Source organism: Trachurus trachurus, assembly GCF_905171665.1.
Source record: "Trachurus trachurus genome assembly, chromosome: 3".
NCBI lineage: Eukaryota > Metazoa > Chordata > Actinopteri > Carangiformes > Carangidae > Trachurus > Trachurus trachurus.
The window spans coordinates 847,231-864,654 of record NC_139893.1 but is presented as its reverse complement, the minus strand read 5'-3'; the positions used below and the strand labels follow the sequence as shown (position 1 = coordinate 864,654).

At 39.1% G+C, this 17,424-nt stretch overlaps 1 protein-coding gene across 1 annotated transcript in view; it reads right to left on the bottom strand.

Annotated features, from left to right (window-relative positions):
* The window catches only part of fbn1 (fibrillin 1), a 141,270-nt gene that overhangs the window by 10,392 nt on the left and 113,454 nt on the right, over positions 1 to 17,424 (bottom strand). The window contains exons 48-55 of the mRNA XM_083996588.1: positions 16,123 to 16,242; positions 15,247 to 15,369; positions 10,446 to 10,577; positions 8,907 to 9,032; positions 5,600 to 5,806; positions 4,151 to 4,276; positions 2,030 to 2,152; positions 559 to 675 (exon numbers count right to left, since the gene is read on the bottom strand). Coding sequence (XP_083852714.1) covers positions 559 to 675; positions 2,030 to 2,152; positions 4,151 to 4,276; positions 5,600 to 5,806; positions 8,907 to 9,032; positions 10,446 to 10,577; positions 15,247 to 15,369; positions 16,123 to 16,242 — 1,074 coding nt within the window. The remainder of the gene's footprint in view (positions 1 to 558; positions 676 to 2,029; positions 2,153 to 4,150; positions 4,277 to 5,599; positions 5,807 to 8,906; positions 9,033 to 10,445; positions 10,578 to 15,246; positions 15,370 to 16,122; positions 16,243 to 17,424) is intronic.

The following is a 17,424-nucleotide window of genomic DNA, read 5'->3' as shown; positions in this document are numbered from 1 at the left end:
GAGAGAGAGAGACGACAAAGTGTTGTGATGTAGTGAAGAAGCTGTCTGTGTGTGGTTGTGTGTGTGTGTGTGTGTGTGTGTGTGTGTTTGAGTGTGCACTGCAAAAACTCGAAATCTTTCCAAGAATATTTGTCTTATTTCTTGTCAAAATGTCAAATTTCTAGTCAAAACTAAACTCTTTCCACTTTAAATAAGAGTTTTTTTTAACCTTAAAGGGATAGTTCAACATTTTGTCAAATTGGCCCTATCAGATTTTTCTACTTATTTCAAGTGAAAATCAGCTTGAAAGAAGTAAAAAGTGTCTAAAAACAAGCTGCTTTTTAATATGATGAGTCTTATTTTAAGTAGAATGAGATTTATTTTGACTAGAAACGACATTTTGACTAGAAATAAGACAAATATTCTTGGTAAGATTTTGAATTTTTGCTCTGTGTGTCTGTGTGGTTGTGTCTGTGTGTGTGCGTGTGTGTGTGTGTGTGTGTGTGTGTGTGGTTGTGTGTGTGTGTGTGTGTGTGTGTGTGTGTGTGTGTGTGTGTGTGTGTGTGTGTGTGTGCGTACCGATGCAGGCCGTGTGGTGCTGTGTGAAGCCCGGTGGACACTTGCAGGTGAAGCCTCCGATGGTGTTCACACACAGGAACTGACAGTTGTGTTGTTTGGTCGAACACTCGTCCAGATCTGGAACAGAGGAGGAGAGTCAGCAACACACACACACACACACACACACACACACACACACACACACACACACATATATACTGTAGTTGTGTGTGTGTGTGTCTGTGTGTGTGTGTGTGTGCTCCAGTCTGTTGTAGATTTAACTTCAAACTAAAACATGACGAAGCGAGGCGTTTTCTTCCATTCATAAGTACTTTAGTTGATGATAATAAAAAAAGAAAGGAGAAAAACAAACAGCGTGTGCGAGTTTTCGGGGTTCAACATGGCCGACTACACAACAAAAACACTGACGTAATCACGTTACGTTACCTTCTTGCTCCTAGAGCATCATGGGAAATGAAGTCCGTTTTAATGTAACTACAAATCAAATCAAATAAAATGCAGTCTCCCCTTTTAACCACATATTAAACATATTAACTGTTTTTATCAATATTAATGTTAACTTGTATTTTAACTCATTAACTTATTTATCATTTATTTATTCTTCTGAAATAATGTCTTTCCAACAAATAAATTCTCACGTTCACGAACCGATGCACGTTACGTTAACATGCACAGCTTAATCCAGCTTCGATTTTGGCGTCTAATCAGACTTCTGTCCTCGTCCCAGTTCACATGCAACAGATAAACTCTACTAACTGAGGGAACGTGTTGCTCCTCCTCACCACCAGGGGGCGATGTGCATCGTTTCAGCAGGTTAATACAGAACCTTCTCTGGTTGATCTGTTAGCCAGACTGAACAACAGCCAGATGGTTCATCGTTCAGCTTTGTTCATCTCGTACATAATGTGCGCGTTACTTATTGTGCAGATCAGGTGCACGCCATCCCTCGTTGTCATGGTGATTTCCAGAGGCAGACAAGAACGCAGTAACGCTACAACAACAACAGCTTCTTGTCTGCCTCTCTAAATCACCATGGCCACCTCATCTGCACAATAAGTAACGGACACATTACGTATGAGAGGAACAAAGCTGTTGTTCAGTAGCTGTCTGGCTAACTTGTTTATGTTCCGGGGTCTTACGCCAGCGTGGGGGTGGGGGGGGGGGAGGAGGAGCATGAACACACGTACTGTCCAGTTAAACTCAGATTACAGCGAATACATGATGGAGAAAGAAAAAGTCGAGTTCCAATCCCATCATCTAGGTCTGAATCTCTGATATTAGTCGGACTAACGCGTTTACATGCATCAGTTGTCCAGTTACAGTCGGATTAAAGGAATAATTCGTTTTTTTTTCAAGTCAACGTACTGTGTGTGTGTGTGTGTGTGTGTGTGTGCGTGTGCGTGTGCGTGTGCGTGTGCGTGTGCGTGTGTGTGTGTGTGTGTGCGTGTGTGTGTGTGTGTGTGTGCGTCACCTTTGCAGCTCTTGCCGTCCTCCTGCAGGATGTAACCACGGGGACAGGAGCAGAGATAACCTCCCTCCGTGTTCTTACAGATGAAGTTACACGGCTTCGGCGCCTGGATGCACTCGTCCACATCTACAGAGACACAGAGAGAGAGATGATGAGACTCAGAGCGGAGCTGCAGCTCTTTACTACACGGCAGGAATGAGCTTTGGTTTGGTTTGGTTTAATAAGATCACCAGTAGCTTTTTGCAGGGCAGCAGCTACACTGCAAAAACTCAAAATCTCTCCAAGAATATTTGTCTTATTTCTTGTCAAAATGTCTCATTTCTGGTCAAAACTAATCTCTTTCCACTTAAAATAAGATTCATCACCTAAAAATTAACTTTTCACTTGTTTCAAACAAATTTTCACTTGAAATAAGTAGAAAAATCTGCCAGTGAAAGGAAGTTTTTTGTGTTTGTAACAAGGAAGAAAAACTTGCTCCACTATCAGATTTTTCTACTTATTTCAAGTGAAAATCTGCTTGAAAGAAGTAAAAAGTGTTTAAAAACAAGCTACTTTTAATGTGATGAGTCTGATTTTAAGTAGAATGAGATTTGTTTTGACTAGAAATAAGACAAATATACTTGGTAAGATATTTTGCAGTGTATTCTTACGGCGACCAACTAGCCATGTTTCTTTGTTGTATAACATCATTCAGAAGGTCATTCCACTCCTTCATAGCTCTATATATTACTGTACATTGAGAAATCGCCCTGTGTAAAGTAAAATAACCTCCAGCAGTATGTCCAGTTGAGTAATTATATACAGCTCTGGAAAAAATGAAGAGACCACTCCCAAAATGATCAGTTTCTCTGGTTTCACTATTTATAGGTGTGTGTTTGAGTAAAATTAAATTATATTATTATACTACCGACAACATTTCTCCCAAAATTGAAGAAAAAAATATTGTCATTTAGAGCTTTTATTGGCTGAAAATGACTAAATTAGTCTAAATAACAAAACTATCAAGTTTTTTCGGACCTTGAATAATAATAATAATCCAAAGAAAACATGTTCATATTTATCCCTAAAGAACACAGCAAGAATATTTTAACTCAGGAAAAGAAAAGAACGACTGTCGTACATGTAGAGATGCTTTTAAGAAACATTTTGTGAAAGTGGTTTGTTAAAAGCATCTCTACATGTATGACAGTCGTTGTTTTGCACAAACACAACTCATTCTCCTTAATGAGACACTGATGAGGTCATCACCTGATGAGGTCATCACCTGAACCACATCTGGTTTTATCCACCTTTTTCCGAACGTCAAAAACGTAGCCTGTTTTGCCGGTTTTGGAATGTTATGTTTACGTTTCCATGGTTTCAGTAGCCGCGGTAAATGCATGGATTTTAATTTTTTTTTCCCCCAATGAAAATCGGTAAAGCGCATGGATCATCGCAGCAGCTTTTAACAGTGGATATCACACAAATTGACATCTGTGTTAAAAGCCAGCGTTAATAGATCCATGCGTTTACCGCAACTATGACAACGCCTGAAAACCATGGAAACGTAAACGTAAAATTCCACCAAACCGGCAAACCGGAAGCCAGTTTTGACCATAGATGACGTTCGGAAACTTGTGGATAGGAAGATTATAAATAAAAACCACTGCTGGGATTAAACATCGACTTTATCCCACAAAAACTGATTTATAAACTCTTCCTGAGTTTAAATATTCTAATAAATATCAACATGTTTTCTTTGCATTATTATTATTATTATTATTATTATTATTATTATTCAAGGTCTGAAAAGACTTGATATTTTGTTATTTAGACTAGTTTAGTCATTAGCCAATAAAAGCTCTAAATGACAATTTTTTTTTCAATTTTGGGAGAAATGTTGTCGGTAGTTGATAGAATAAAACAAACTTTTTAAAAAATGTAATTTTACTCAAACACATACCTATAAATAGTAAAACTAGAGAAACTGATCATTTTGGGAGTGGTCTCTTCATTTTTTCCAGAGCTGTATGTCTGAACTAAAAGATAATTTTCTATATGTCATTGTAGTTGTTATAATATTTCTCAGAGGTGGGGGGGGGGTGGGGGGTGTTGGGGGAGGAGGGAGGTGAGTCGTATCCTTACCCAGACACTGCGTGCTGCTGATGTCGGTGCTGTATCCTGGTTTGCAGCTGCAGCTGTAGGAGCCCAACGTGTTGATGCACTGACCGTTCTTACACAGGTTCCCCATCACACGGCACTCGTCTATGTCTGCACACACACAACACACACACACACACACACACACACACACACACACACACACACACACACACACACACACACACACACACACACACACACACACACACACACACACACACACACACACACACACACACACACACAAGGCAAGGCAATTTTATTTGTATAGCCCGTTTTTACCAACAGTTTGTCTCAAAGGGCTTCACATGGCATCATAACAACATCCTCTGCCCTGAGACAACAACACACACAGAAACACACACACACATCTGACTGTGAGGTAAAGAGCTGATGATGAAAAACCATTGTATTATCTTAGTTTAGGCCCATTTTATGGATCATTTAAAGGAGTTCAGAAACGGCCGTTTGTCCTGTTTGTCGCCTCCTTCTACGAGTTTACCTGAGTAAGGAAAACTAATTTGATTGGTCGTTAGCAAGTGGGCGAGATATTCAATGTTTTGTCGATAGCCGGCCGGTGCGGACGCCGTGTTGCTGTCGTTTAGTTACAAAATGGTCATTTTCCTGGGTGGTAACGTAGCTGTTAAGTTGTTTTATCAAGACACAGCCGACGTAAAATGTTTGCACCAATAATGTTCTGAGATGACCGAGTTAATGTCGTCTCCATTTAAGGAGTTTCCCATTTCTAAGTCACAAAATCGCTCTTAACTCTTGGTTTTGTTTTGTTTTGTCCAAAATTGCTGCAACATGTTTAAAAATAAATTCAACCTCATGTTGTGTCGATCATGTGAGCTTCCGCTACAAACAAGCTTAAAATATAGACTTATTTAATTTTTTTCTGAACAATTTCTCATGTCGGGGCTTCAATACAAGAGGGACATTACATACGAGCAGCATGGAGGTATCTGGATGTTTTTTGGTGTGTCTTTTTGTTACGAAGACAGTTGGTATCCATTTGCAACCGTCATATGGACATGCACTGCTACGCCGAGACCCCCTGTAACTCAGAGAAGCCACGGAGGACTCTGAAACTTCTCCCAGCCCTTAGTCCACATGAGGGGGAGGAGATCATGAATTTTAAGTATTTTCTCAACTTTCTTCATAAGTTTCTTCTTAAGAATAAATGGTATTCTTGAAATCAAAGTTCTCAAATTTGTTCTTTACTTTTTTCTTAAGACAACCTTAACCTGTCTTTAAATGGCTCGTGCAATGCAGTGACGTATTTTAAGAAGTTCTTAAGTAGGAAAAATAAGAAATTCGTAAGAAATGACTGTTCTTAATCTGTAAAATAACTTTCTTATGAACTTCTTAATTTTAGATCTGAAGACATCTCTTAAGATCCAGCAGCAGGACGTTGCCATGGTGACTGACCTCTGCCGTCGGTGGTGTATCCGGGGCCGAGCGGACACATCCTCTTGTAGGCCGTCGTCCCGGGCAACGGGCAGAGCTCACAGCCGGTGCCCCAGCCGCGGCCGCCGTCGCAGCAGCACTCGGACTTGGTGACCAGGTTCCTGTTGCTGGACGTCATCTGGCAGAGCGTCGTCAGAACCTCGGTGAAGCAGAAGCCCTCGCGGTTATCTGCAGGAGGGAGAGGAGAGGATGAAATCTGGACCGGACCAGACCGGACCAGATCAAACCGGACTGGACTGAACTAGGGGTGGGCAAAAATATCGATACGGCAATATATCGTGGTATTTTGTATCGCGATATCGATATACAAATTTTGAATATCGATATCGCGATACAAAATGTATATCGTTATATCGTTTTTTTTCAAATAATAAATCATGTTTCAGACGTAAATTTGGATATCGCAATATCATATCGTACCATGACTCAAGTATCGTGATGCGTATCGTATCGTGAGGTCCTTGGCAATACCCACCCCTAGACTGAACCGGACCGGACCAGATCGAACCGGACTGGACCGGACTAAACCGGACTGGACCGGGTGTGAGAGCAGCAGACAGGAGGAGATGAGCTCCAGCAGATTAGGGAGGAAGCTGTCAGTGCCCGATCCGTACCCGGAACACGATCCGTTCCAGGACGCTTCTGCGTATGCGCACGCACATGCGCACTTCCCCCTTCTTTTAGTTTACGGCAGACACCGCGGATATGGATGAAAACAGAGACGTTCTATGAGGAAAAACACAAGCACGTCGCAACGAATTCCCCTCTGTTCTATTTCTGATTAAATTAAATGTAATGTAGACCGATCAGTTAATTGTAAAACATGTATTTATTGATGTAAATGTGGTGATTTCTGCACATACAGACAGCAGCAAGTCAGCACTGCTCCTCTGACCAGCTCCTCCTGAAGCTTCACTTTTCATTTACACAAACTGATCAATGAGACCATAAATTAATCTGCTCGCTTTCTCCACCGGCATGACGACGTCTGGGTGACCGGTCAATCACCTCAGCCGGCCGCTGCTGCCTCTGAGATGAGCCGAGCAGCGAGCTAACGTTAGCTCCCGGTGGCTACTCCCAGGTAGCTGCTACCAGCTAGCTCTGCACTTCTCCCAAAACCGGAGCAAACTTCCAAACAGACGTCAGTTGGATAAACTGACCACAGATCAGGGCCCGTATTCCTAAAGATTCTAAGAATCCTCTCAGAGAGCTCCTAACTTAACCTAAAAATTCCTAGCAAGGAGTCTTAGCTTAGGAATGATTACAGAACACTCTCAGAGAACTCTGAGCAAGGAGTGGACAGAAACTCCTATCTTAGTGAGGAGGTGTGGTTGACCCCCGTTGCTAGGTATGAGTCATCATTTCAAACGCTGTGATTGGTTGATCCTAAAAGTTAGATAAAGAGCACCCGCCCCATGTGTTGAGGCTATAGTCCTCACTGCAGGTGGCCTCCTGTCTCTCTCTCAACTGTTCTGTCAATTAAAGGCCAAAATGCCCAAAAAATATACTTTAAAAAAAAGCTAGATAAAAAATATACTTTTGGTGATAATGGGCAAAGGATGGACCCTCAAATCGATAAATTTAACCATAGAATCCAATCTTATAAAGACTGTGTAATTGTAAAAATTATTTCACATAAAATAAAATATCTGTTAAATGAATAGTAAGCTATACTTTAAAATTATCCTACACAATGTGTGAAAACTTGCACAGTATTCACATAGTGAAACTTAGATTTATTTGCTTATATTAATTACCATGCTGGTAATTTTTGCACTTTCAACATTTCAACTCAATTTGATATTAACGAGGGTAAAATGGCTCAGCTTTAATCAGTGTCCGTGATTGCTGACCGGCCTATAAGAAGCAGTGTTGGTTGGCATTGAAATCTACCACAAACCAGTGAACAGCAATGGAGAAGAAAAGAACAAGAAAAACCAACTGGACAGAGGAACAGGAACAATCTGTAGCGTTTCATTAATTCACTGTCATCCAGTGTTTGGAGAATATCTCTCCTGCCTCTTCTGTCCACCATTTTGTCCTCTGCTTAGGGAACTCCTAAGCCACTTAAAAGTCCTCTTCCCTACTCTTAACAGATCCCACCTTAGGAGCTCTCTTAAGAGCTAGGATTCTTTAGGAATAGGCTTTTATCTTTACTAGGATCTACTCTTAACTTTTAGGAGAAATTCTAAGAAAACATCATGATTCTAAGATTTTTCTTAGAATTTGGCCACTAGGAGCAACTCTTTGCACTAAGAATCTTTAGGAATACGGCCCCAGGACCCTAATCACCGAATCACAGATTAGGACCCTAATCTGTGACTTTCTCGCATGAAAAAATACTTAAAATTAATAAAGTGACGTTTTAACAACGCTACGGCGACTTTTAGCTGCTCTACTGCTAGGCTATCAGTTAGCATAGCTTTGAAGCTAATGCCGTAAAACGGCGCATGCGCAGAAGCGCTGGAACGGATCGTGTTCCGCGTACGGATCGGGCACTGACAGAAGCCTTTGAACGGGTCTCCTGCTCCCGTCTCCACGGTAACGGACACATGTTTGTTATTTTTTTAACCAGACGCTGGTGGAGCCGTGAAACTTCCCTCTGAGATTAAAACATGACTTTTTCACCTGCTGCACCAACATTCGACTGCATAAAACATAAATACATAAAACGACTCTGTCTCACACTGAGTTTTATCTTCTGGAAAAAAATGTTCAACTCTAAACTAAAACTTCTGATTCATGAGTTGTAACAGCTGATTGTTGGAGGAAGAGAGATCTCCTCATCTTCAGAGGAACTGCACTGCAAAAACTCAAATATCTCACCAAGAATATTTGTCTTATTTCTAGTCAAAACAAATCTCTTTCCACTTTAAAATAAGACTCCTCACATAAAAAGCAGCTTGTTTTTAGACACTTTTTACTTCTTTCAAGCTGATTTTCACTTGAAATAAGTAGAAAAATCTGATAGTGGAGCAAGTTTTTCTTCCTTATTACAAGAACTTGCTTTCACTGGCAGATTTTTCTACTTAATTCAAGTGAAAATTATCTAAAAACACATTAATTTTAAGTGGAAAGAGTTTAGTTTTGACTAGAAATGAGACATTTTGACAAGAAATAATACAAATATTCTTGGAAAGATTTTGAGTTGTTGCAGTGTGAGTGTTTTGCGAGGCTGGTTTATAAACTCAGCTCAGGGTCACAAACAGGCAGGAAGATCAATATATTATTATATATTAAACATATATTTAAGTGAAGATGTACGCACCGATGCACTCCGTCTGCGTGGGGTTGGAGATGAAGCCTTGGTCACATCTGCAGCGGTAACTTCCCACCGTGTTCTCACAGCGGCCGTTCTTACAGATCCCCGGCTTGGCCGTGCACTCGTTCAGATCTACACACACACACACACACACACACACACACACACACACACACACACACACACACACACACACACACACACACACACACACACACACACACACACACACGCACACACACGCACACACACGCACACACACACACACACACACAGAGTAAAGATCAAATGGAGGTACTGTATGTAGCAACCCAAAACGTAATAACAGCCAATATTGTAATAATTTTGGCCATTTTAAATGTAATAAAGCCAATAACGTAATAAAACCTTTGAGCCAATAGCGTAATAACTTTTCACCAATAATGTAATAAGTGGCCTAGTATTAAAAAACTCTCTTTTTTTTATTTTTTTTTATTCAAGTGAATGCAATATGCTTCTGTAGTCGTCATATTTATTAATCCAAGACCTATCTGTTTTAGTTTAACAGTGTGCTCTTATTACGTTATTGGCTTCAAAGTTTTATTCCATTATTGGCTTTATACAGGCAAAATGCAATGATCAATTTTGAGATTTTGGGCTATTTTTCTTCCTTAATTTTCCTTAAATTGAGTTAGTCTGAGCCATGTCATGTCAGGTGTCACTGTAAAGCTCTCTCTCTCCTGAACAATGATGTAGACTCCAAAAATTGTCATTTTCTTTTTATCAGCAACCAATCCTAAAAGTAGGATTTACATTAACAATCTGTGTAATTTTCCAGTCCAAGTCTTTAAAGGCCGTTTCCTCAGAAAGAGTTTTTCAGACTCAGACTCCTCTCTAGAAATCTCCACTTCAGCAGCACTTCCAGACACCAAACCTTCCACTTTGATCCCTTTCTATATTCTGAAGGTTTTTACAGAGGGGATTGTTGATATATCATTCACAGCCTCATTTATACAACATTTTATTACTAAAAACATGGAGACATTAGATGTTTTAAAGGGCTGGTGACAGTATTTTCTCATTTACAGAGTGATAAAAAGAGATATCCACAATCTTCCTCTGGAAAAACTAAAGACTCTAATATGTCAACAAAATAAAACAAAGCAGCTTTATCCATTGTTCAGATTTCTGTTCTGGAAATATATGCTAATTAGCGCATATTTCATTAGATATAGCCTCATTTACATATTTAAACATAAAATTCGACAAAACTTGTAATACAAAAAATATTTGTCTTCATGTGAGTGATAAACTTGGGAAGTTTCATGATGATATCTGTTATTTAAAACTTTTACCCTATTCACCTGTAGTGTCTGTGATTGGCCGTTGTCACGTGTTTGGTTGCTAGGAGGCGTGTGTTGACTGATGATGGGATGGCGGGTGGAGTGTGTGTGTGTGTGTGTGTGTGTGTGTGTGTGTGTGTGTGTGTGTGTGTGTGTGTGTGTGTGTGTGTGTGTGTGTGTGTGTGTGTGTGTGTGTGTGTGTGTGTGTGTGTGATGTGCTCACCCATGCATCCCTCTCCGTTGGGTTGCCGTGTGTAACCGGGGGAACAGATGCACATGTATGTTCCTATCAGGTTCTTGCAGGTCATCCCTCGGCCGGCGCAGTCGTCCACGCCGTCCTCGCACTCGTTCTGGTCTGAGGGCGAGAGACAGAATACAAAATACAAATTAAATTCACAATATCCAGTAGACATGATCTTGTAAAAAGGGAAACCTCTCCCTCTACTTATATCCAACTATCCCATACTAACAAAGTAAAGAATCTAGATTAGTAGATAATGTGAATATTACAAGCTAAATGTATAATTTCCCTTAATTGGAAAAACGTTGATGCATCAAGAATTTGAAGATGGATTAAAGAGACGGCATCAAATATGACATTGGAAAAGATAACGTACATTATTAAACTGAAACATCATGTTTTTGATAACATCTGGACCTTTTATAAGTTTATTAAGACATGATGTTAATGTTGGTAATTTGCTCTGAGGGAGTAGAATGTGAGATATAATGTCCTGAGAAACACCCTTGAAATCCATCATATAACTGTTACCAGTATTTGTCTACTTTTATTTATTTATTTACTTATTTATTATTCCATCCTTTTTGCTTTATTTTCATCTTGTTTTTATAGTTTTAATGTCTTAATTACTTAGTGAGGGGAAGAAGGGAAGGGAGGGAGAATAGGGAGAAAAAGTTTGCTTTGTTTCTTGCTTGTAAGAATGTCCTGTTTGATTTACTGTAAATTGCAAACAAAACTAATAAACACATGCTTGAAAAAAAAAAAAAAAAAAAGGGAAACCCCAGAAGCTTCTGTAGCTTATGAACGGGGCCCAGAGACAACACAACAACAATATAGTATATTATGACAAATACAATTCCTATATCTACCTACAATCTAACCTAACCCGAACCATCTAAGGCGATTCCATCAGTACAAAGAATTTATGGTTTAATACAATAATGACACAATATCAACACATCAGGCACAGGTACATGAAACAAAAAACAGCAAGCTGAGCTTCATTTAGACAGAATTTAGCAGCAGTTTTTGTTTTAATCTTTTTTTTTAAAATAGACAGTAGCTGGGTTTCCATCCAAGTCGTATCGAATTTAAAAGCGGATTTTGTGAAAATGCGCAAAAAGCAAATGCAAATTTATGACCGTTTCCATTCATTAGTGTTTTGCGATTATTGGGAGAGGAGGAGTGGTGCGCCGTGAGATTACGACAACAGTTGACACAGCTGACACTCAACATCATGGACAATTTACGTACTTTCCTGACTATAGACGCACCTGTATAAGCCGCACCTGTCAGGTTTCTGTCTGTATGTTTTGGACTTCCTGTTTTATTTTGTAGTTTGAGTTCATTCCCATTTTGGTTCATCACTTCCTGTCAAGCTCCTTTGTTCTGTTTCCCGCCAATAATCACCACACCTGTATTTAAGCCCATGGTCACGCCCCCTCCCTCTGCCAGATTGTCATTGTAACCTTTGTGTGCTGTGCTCTCTCGCGTTCTTTTGAGAAACCCTTTAAGACCTGTTTTTTGTTATATTGATTCTTGGAGATCTGCCTTGCCCTTTTTGGATTTGTTTCCTTGTTTTTTGGACTGCCTTCCTGTGAATGACCCTGCCTGCCCTCCAGTAAAGCTTTTTGGAATTTGGACTGTGTTGTGCGTGTGATCACTCTGCGACTGAGTCTCTGGGTAGTCTTTGGCCTTGTCAGCACCAGCTAACTGTAAAAGAAAATACTGTACATATCTAGGCCGCACTTGAATATAAGCTGCAGGTTTTCATGTTGTAACATGAGATATTTACACAGAAAGACAGTAGAACTGTGACAGTCTGTTCTGGTTACCTCCTCTCCTCCATGTGCATCTGTTTACAACGAAGACAGTGAAAAATCAATAACTGGAGCGGTGGAAAACGTTACATAACATATACGATGTTACAGCGTGTGATTGTGTCGTCTTAACCGTCATGAACAAAAGATTACTGGTTACAGAGCGTTTGTGTTTGTGTTGCGGTGCAGAGACGAGAGCTGAGACACCGGGGCGTCGCTGGGTGAAGTCCAGCAGCTTCACCCACAAACTCTGCCTCAGTTCACATCATCTGTTTCCATGACAATAAGTCGCATTTTCATTTAATCGATACGCTGACAAACCCCCCCCCACAAAGAGTAAAAACTTTTATGCGCATTTACTGCCTTTTTTTCCAATTTCTGGCGTTTCCATTCAAGTATTTCTTCGCAATTTTTGAAAATGCGAATAAAAAAAGGTGGATGGAAACGCAACTAGTGATGCAGACTCTTTAATCTGCTCTCAACCTCATTCCAAGTCAGTGCTCCTTTAACGGTCTCACTAAGACTTGTGCATTTTAGTTTCCGTCTCTTCCCCTTTAGAAGTTGTTTTCCTCTCGTGTTGTGTTCATGTGCGGGTAAAGAATGAGTGGGTAAAGAAACTGGGATGAGATGGCAGAGTCTGTCTAACCCTAAAAAATTCTAACAAAAGGTTTCTCAGCTGTTTTTTATATTATTAGATGTCCTTAATAACATACTAAAAGTTTACCAAAATTTGACCACTAGAAAGGTGTTATTTTCAAGATGGCGTCCAAGATGGATAGGAAGCCTGAGGAGACACCACAGGTGAATAGGGTAAAAATGTTTAACTAACAGATTTCACCATGAAACTTCCCAAGTTTATCACTTACATTAAGACAAATATTTTTTGTATTACAAGTTTTGTCAAATTGTATGTTTAAATATGTAAATGAGGCAATATCTAATTAAATATGCACTAATTTGCATACATTTCCAGAACATAAATCTAAACAATGGATAACGCTACTTTCAAAATTCTTGTTTTATTTTGTTGACATATTAGAGTCTTTAGTTTTTACAGAGGAGGGTTGTGGATATCTCTTTTTATCACTCTGTAAATGAGAAAATACTGTCACCAGCCCTAAAACATCTAATGTCTCCATGTTTTTAGTAATAAAATGTTGTATAAATGAGGCTGTGAATGATATATCAACAATCCCCTCTGTAAAAACCTTCAGAATATAGAAAGGGATCAAAGTGGAAGGTTTGGTGTCTGGAAGTGCTGCTGAAGTAGAGATTTTGGGCTCAGAGTCTGAGTCTGAAAAACTCATTTTGAGAAAACATGTACATGTAAAATTCCATGTAAATTGTACTTTTATGATTGGTTGCGGATACGGAGGAATTTTGGAGCCAACATAATCGTTCAGGAGAGAGAGAGCTTTACAATGATACCTGACATGACATGGGTCAGACAACAGGCACAGCACAGTATGTCACAATAGCATGTTCACTTGTGGTGAATTTAGGAGAAATCTTAATGTTAATTATTAAGGACATTTAATACTATAAAAAACAGCTGAGAAACCTTTTGTTAGAATTTTTTGGGGGTCAAGTCATATTTGCACCTGACTAGTCATTGAGTCTAAATGCTACATCACACATCACACAGGCGTTATGGAAAGTGTTGCATTCAGTGAGTTTCAGAGGTTTGTAACTGTAGAAAAGAGTGTGTGTGTGTGTGTGTGTGTGTGTAACGCAACAGTGATGTAACACACACACACACTCTCTCTAACATAAACAGTGACGCTATAGACGAGTTCCTCCTGTCTCTGTGTCTCCCGCCAAATACAAGCGTTGCCATGGAGACGAGTCGTCTGAGAGAGCGGCGGTGTAAACAGAGTCTGGGCCGACACACACACACACACACACACACACACACACACACACACACACACACACACACACAGAGATAGTGTGTGTTATGTAACTCAGGGGTTCTCAACTAGTCTCACTCTGGGCTCCACATCTTCTCATGGTCATTAAGTCTCGACCCACTTTTATAGAATTCATATATTTTTTAAAGCCTTTAAAAACTCATTTAGCTCTTTATTGAGCAAAGTGCATTTCAGAGCACATGAATGAAACTGAGGAGTTACCATGACAACTGCATGTACGGAAGTGAATAAAAAAATATCAAACTGCACAAAATGGAGACCAACAAAACGATATATTTGACTTCTAATGCATCTCTGCATTCAGAGCATGTTCACTAAAGTGAATAAATATCAAATTGCACAAAATAAAGACCCACAAAACAAAACCAGATTCACTGCATCAGGCCACATTAATAAGAAACTGAGATCTTTGCATTCAGAGCAAATAATAAGAAAGTGAGGAGCATTCAGGGTTCCTACACGTTTGAAATTTCCAAATTCCATACTTTTTCCAGACCCTAATTTCCAGACTTCTCAGTAAAGAAATTCAATTAATTTGTGATATTTGAGTAAATAGATGTGCATAATATAAAAAAAGCATGTAATTAATCATTCGTTTTCATTATTCTGAATGTGTATATGCCATTATGTAACCAAATAATTACCAGGCGATTGTAGCTTGGTACAATAACACATACAAAATAATTAACCCAAATAACTTCAGATGAGACCAAACCCAGATAAGTATTAAGATAAATATATTTCCATACAATAATTTCCATTTTCCATACTTTTCCAGACCTGGAAATGTATAAAATCAAATTCCATACTTTCCATACTTGCGTAGGAACCCTGAGCATTACAACTGCATGTGTTCACGTGTCTCGTGCCTTTCAAAATAAGTTATTTTTCAAAATAAAAGACATGTCCAACATCAGATGTGCATTAAATATTATTTACTTTGTCGACCAGCTGTCCGTGACCCATCCAGAACGGGTCTAGACCCACTTTAGGGTCCCGACCCCCCAGTTGAGAACCACTGGTGTAACTCACCTTTACACATCCTCCTGTCCTCCCTCAGGACGTACCCCGTGGGACATTTACACTCGTAGGACCCGACCACGTTGACGCAGCGGAAGGCGCACAGCAAAGGATTCTGGGAACACTCGTTGATGTCTAAGGACGGAGAGGAAAAAAGTTGAAACATTTCTAGAAAAAAGTGGTTAAAATTCTCACAAAAAAATAAACAAAAAAGGGATAACATTTCTCAGAAAAAGTGGTAAAATTAAAAAAAAAAAAAAAAAAGTTTAGATTTTTTTAGAAGAAACTGCTTAAATTTCTCAAAGAAATTCTAGGAAAAGTGGTAAAATTAAAATATATATATATATATAGTAAATAGTAAAATGTTTGTTATTTCTTAAATGAGAAGAAACTGGTAAAATTACTCAAGAATTCTAGAAAAAGTGGTAAAATCTTTCAAAAAAAATTATAGAAAAATGTTGTAAACTTTCTCAAAAAAGGGGGGGGGGGGCAACAATAATGCAAAAGGGGTAAAATTTCTTTAAAAAATAGTAAATAAAAAGTAGAACAGAAAAATTGAAAAGAATCAGGTGAAATTTCTCAAAAGAATTCTAGGAAAAGTGGTAAAATAAAAGAAAAAAAATTAAAACAATGATTAAAAAAGTGGTAAAATGTGAATAAAAAGTAGTGGACCCTTGAACCCTGTCAACCCTCCCACTCTGAGAACCACTGACATTTACTTTAGTTAGATAGTTTTGTTGTACTGGGTATAGCCTACTGAAGTATTTAGTGTATACCTGAGTATCACAGAGACTACACCACTGGGCGCTCCTGAGCGTGAGCGTGAGCGTGCACGTGAGCGTGCACGTGAGCGTGAGCGTGCACGTGCAGAGTGAGAGCGTCACTCACCTTCACAGGTCATCATCGGTCCCGGCTCGAAGCCGTCGTCACACGCGCACTCGAACCCTCCAATCACGTTGGTGCAGGTGCCGTTGCCACAGGGATTCCCGATGTCGCACTCATCCGTGTCTGAGACAGAGAGAGGAAGACGGTTTTAACCCTTTAAATGCCAATTTAAAGGGACAACGAGGAGTTTCTATTTGGTTATAAAAAAGTCTCACGTTAATGTGGATGAATCTCCGCTACCCACACTTGTTAATGGGCCCATTTTCGATAAATATATCGTTCTGTCTCTATCGTTATTTTGTTATTATTAGTGGTGGCGGAAGTGCTGGTCGAGCCGACCAGCGTTTCCTTCGTTGCGAATCATGAGAATAACGCCGCAGAATCGCCGTTTAGGGTCGGAACTACGGTGGTATGTGAACCTCTTTGAACCTCTGACTTTAATTATTGATGAATGAAAACATGAGTCCGTCTTGCGCCCGGTCAAAGAAATGTACGGTGCGCGCGGAGGCTCATAAATGTAGTGTGAAAACGCTTCGCTTTTCCAAAACTCCTCGTTGTCCCTTTAAAGGATGAAGTCACATATTTTGGGACAGGAAAAACACAAAATTACCTATTTTCAATGTAAAAAATGATTGGAGACAGGAGATTTTTTACCTGTTATCACAGTCTTGGATATGTCTTAGATTAGTAACATAATTGACGCATAAAAGTCAATGATGTTACTAATCTAAGACATATCAAAGCATAGCAAAAAGTTTTCGATGTCCGATCACTTTTTATACAGGTAATACTCAGAAAATTAGAATATCGTGAAAACGTTCATTCATTTAAGTAATTCAACTTAAAAGGTGAAATGAATATATTATTTAGACTCATAACAGGCATTGCAAGATATTTCAAGCTTTTATTTGTTAGAATTTTGATTATTATGGCTTACAGCTTATCCTCTTCATGCAGAGGCCATTTTTGGCAATTTCCGCCTGTTTTTGTATCACTGCAATTAAAGCTTTTTATTTACAGAAGTACTAATCCCACAACTATGGTTAATGGCTTAAATGAAAGAAAACCTTTGTCCCTTTACGTCTATATCTATAAAATATTGAATTGAGTCATTCCATAAAAAAATGGGCTTCTGAAATTACACATTTTTTTTGAAAAAAAAAAAACGAGTTTGAAATTTTTGGTGAAAAGGTGATATATCAAAATCCTAATTATAAAACAGGTTGAATTTTACATATATGGTTCACACACTCCCTGTCCACATATGTACCAAATTTTAGGTTGATATGTAAAACTACTGAGGCA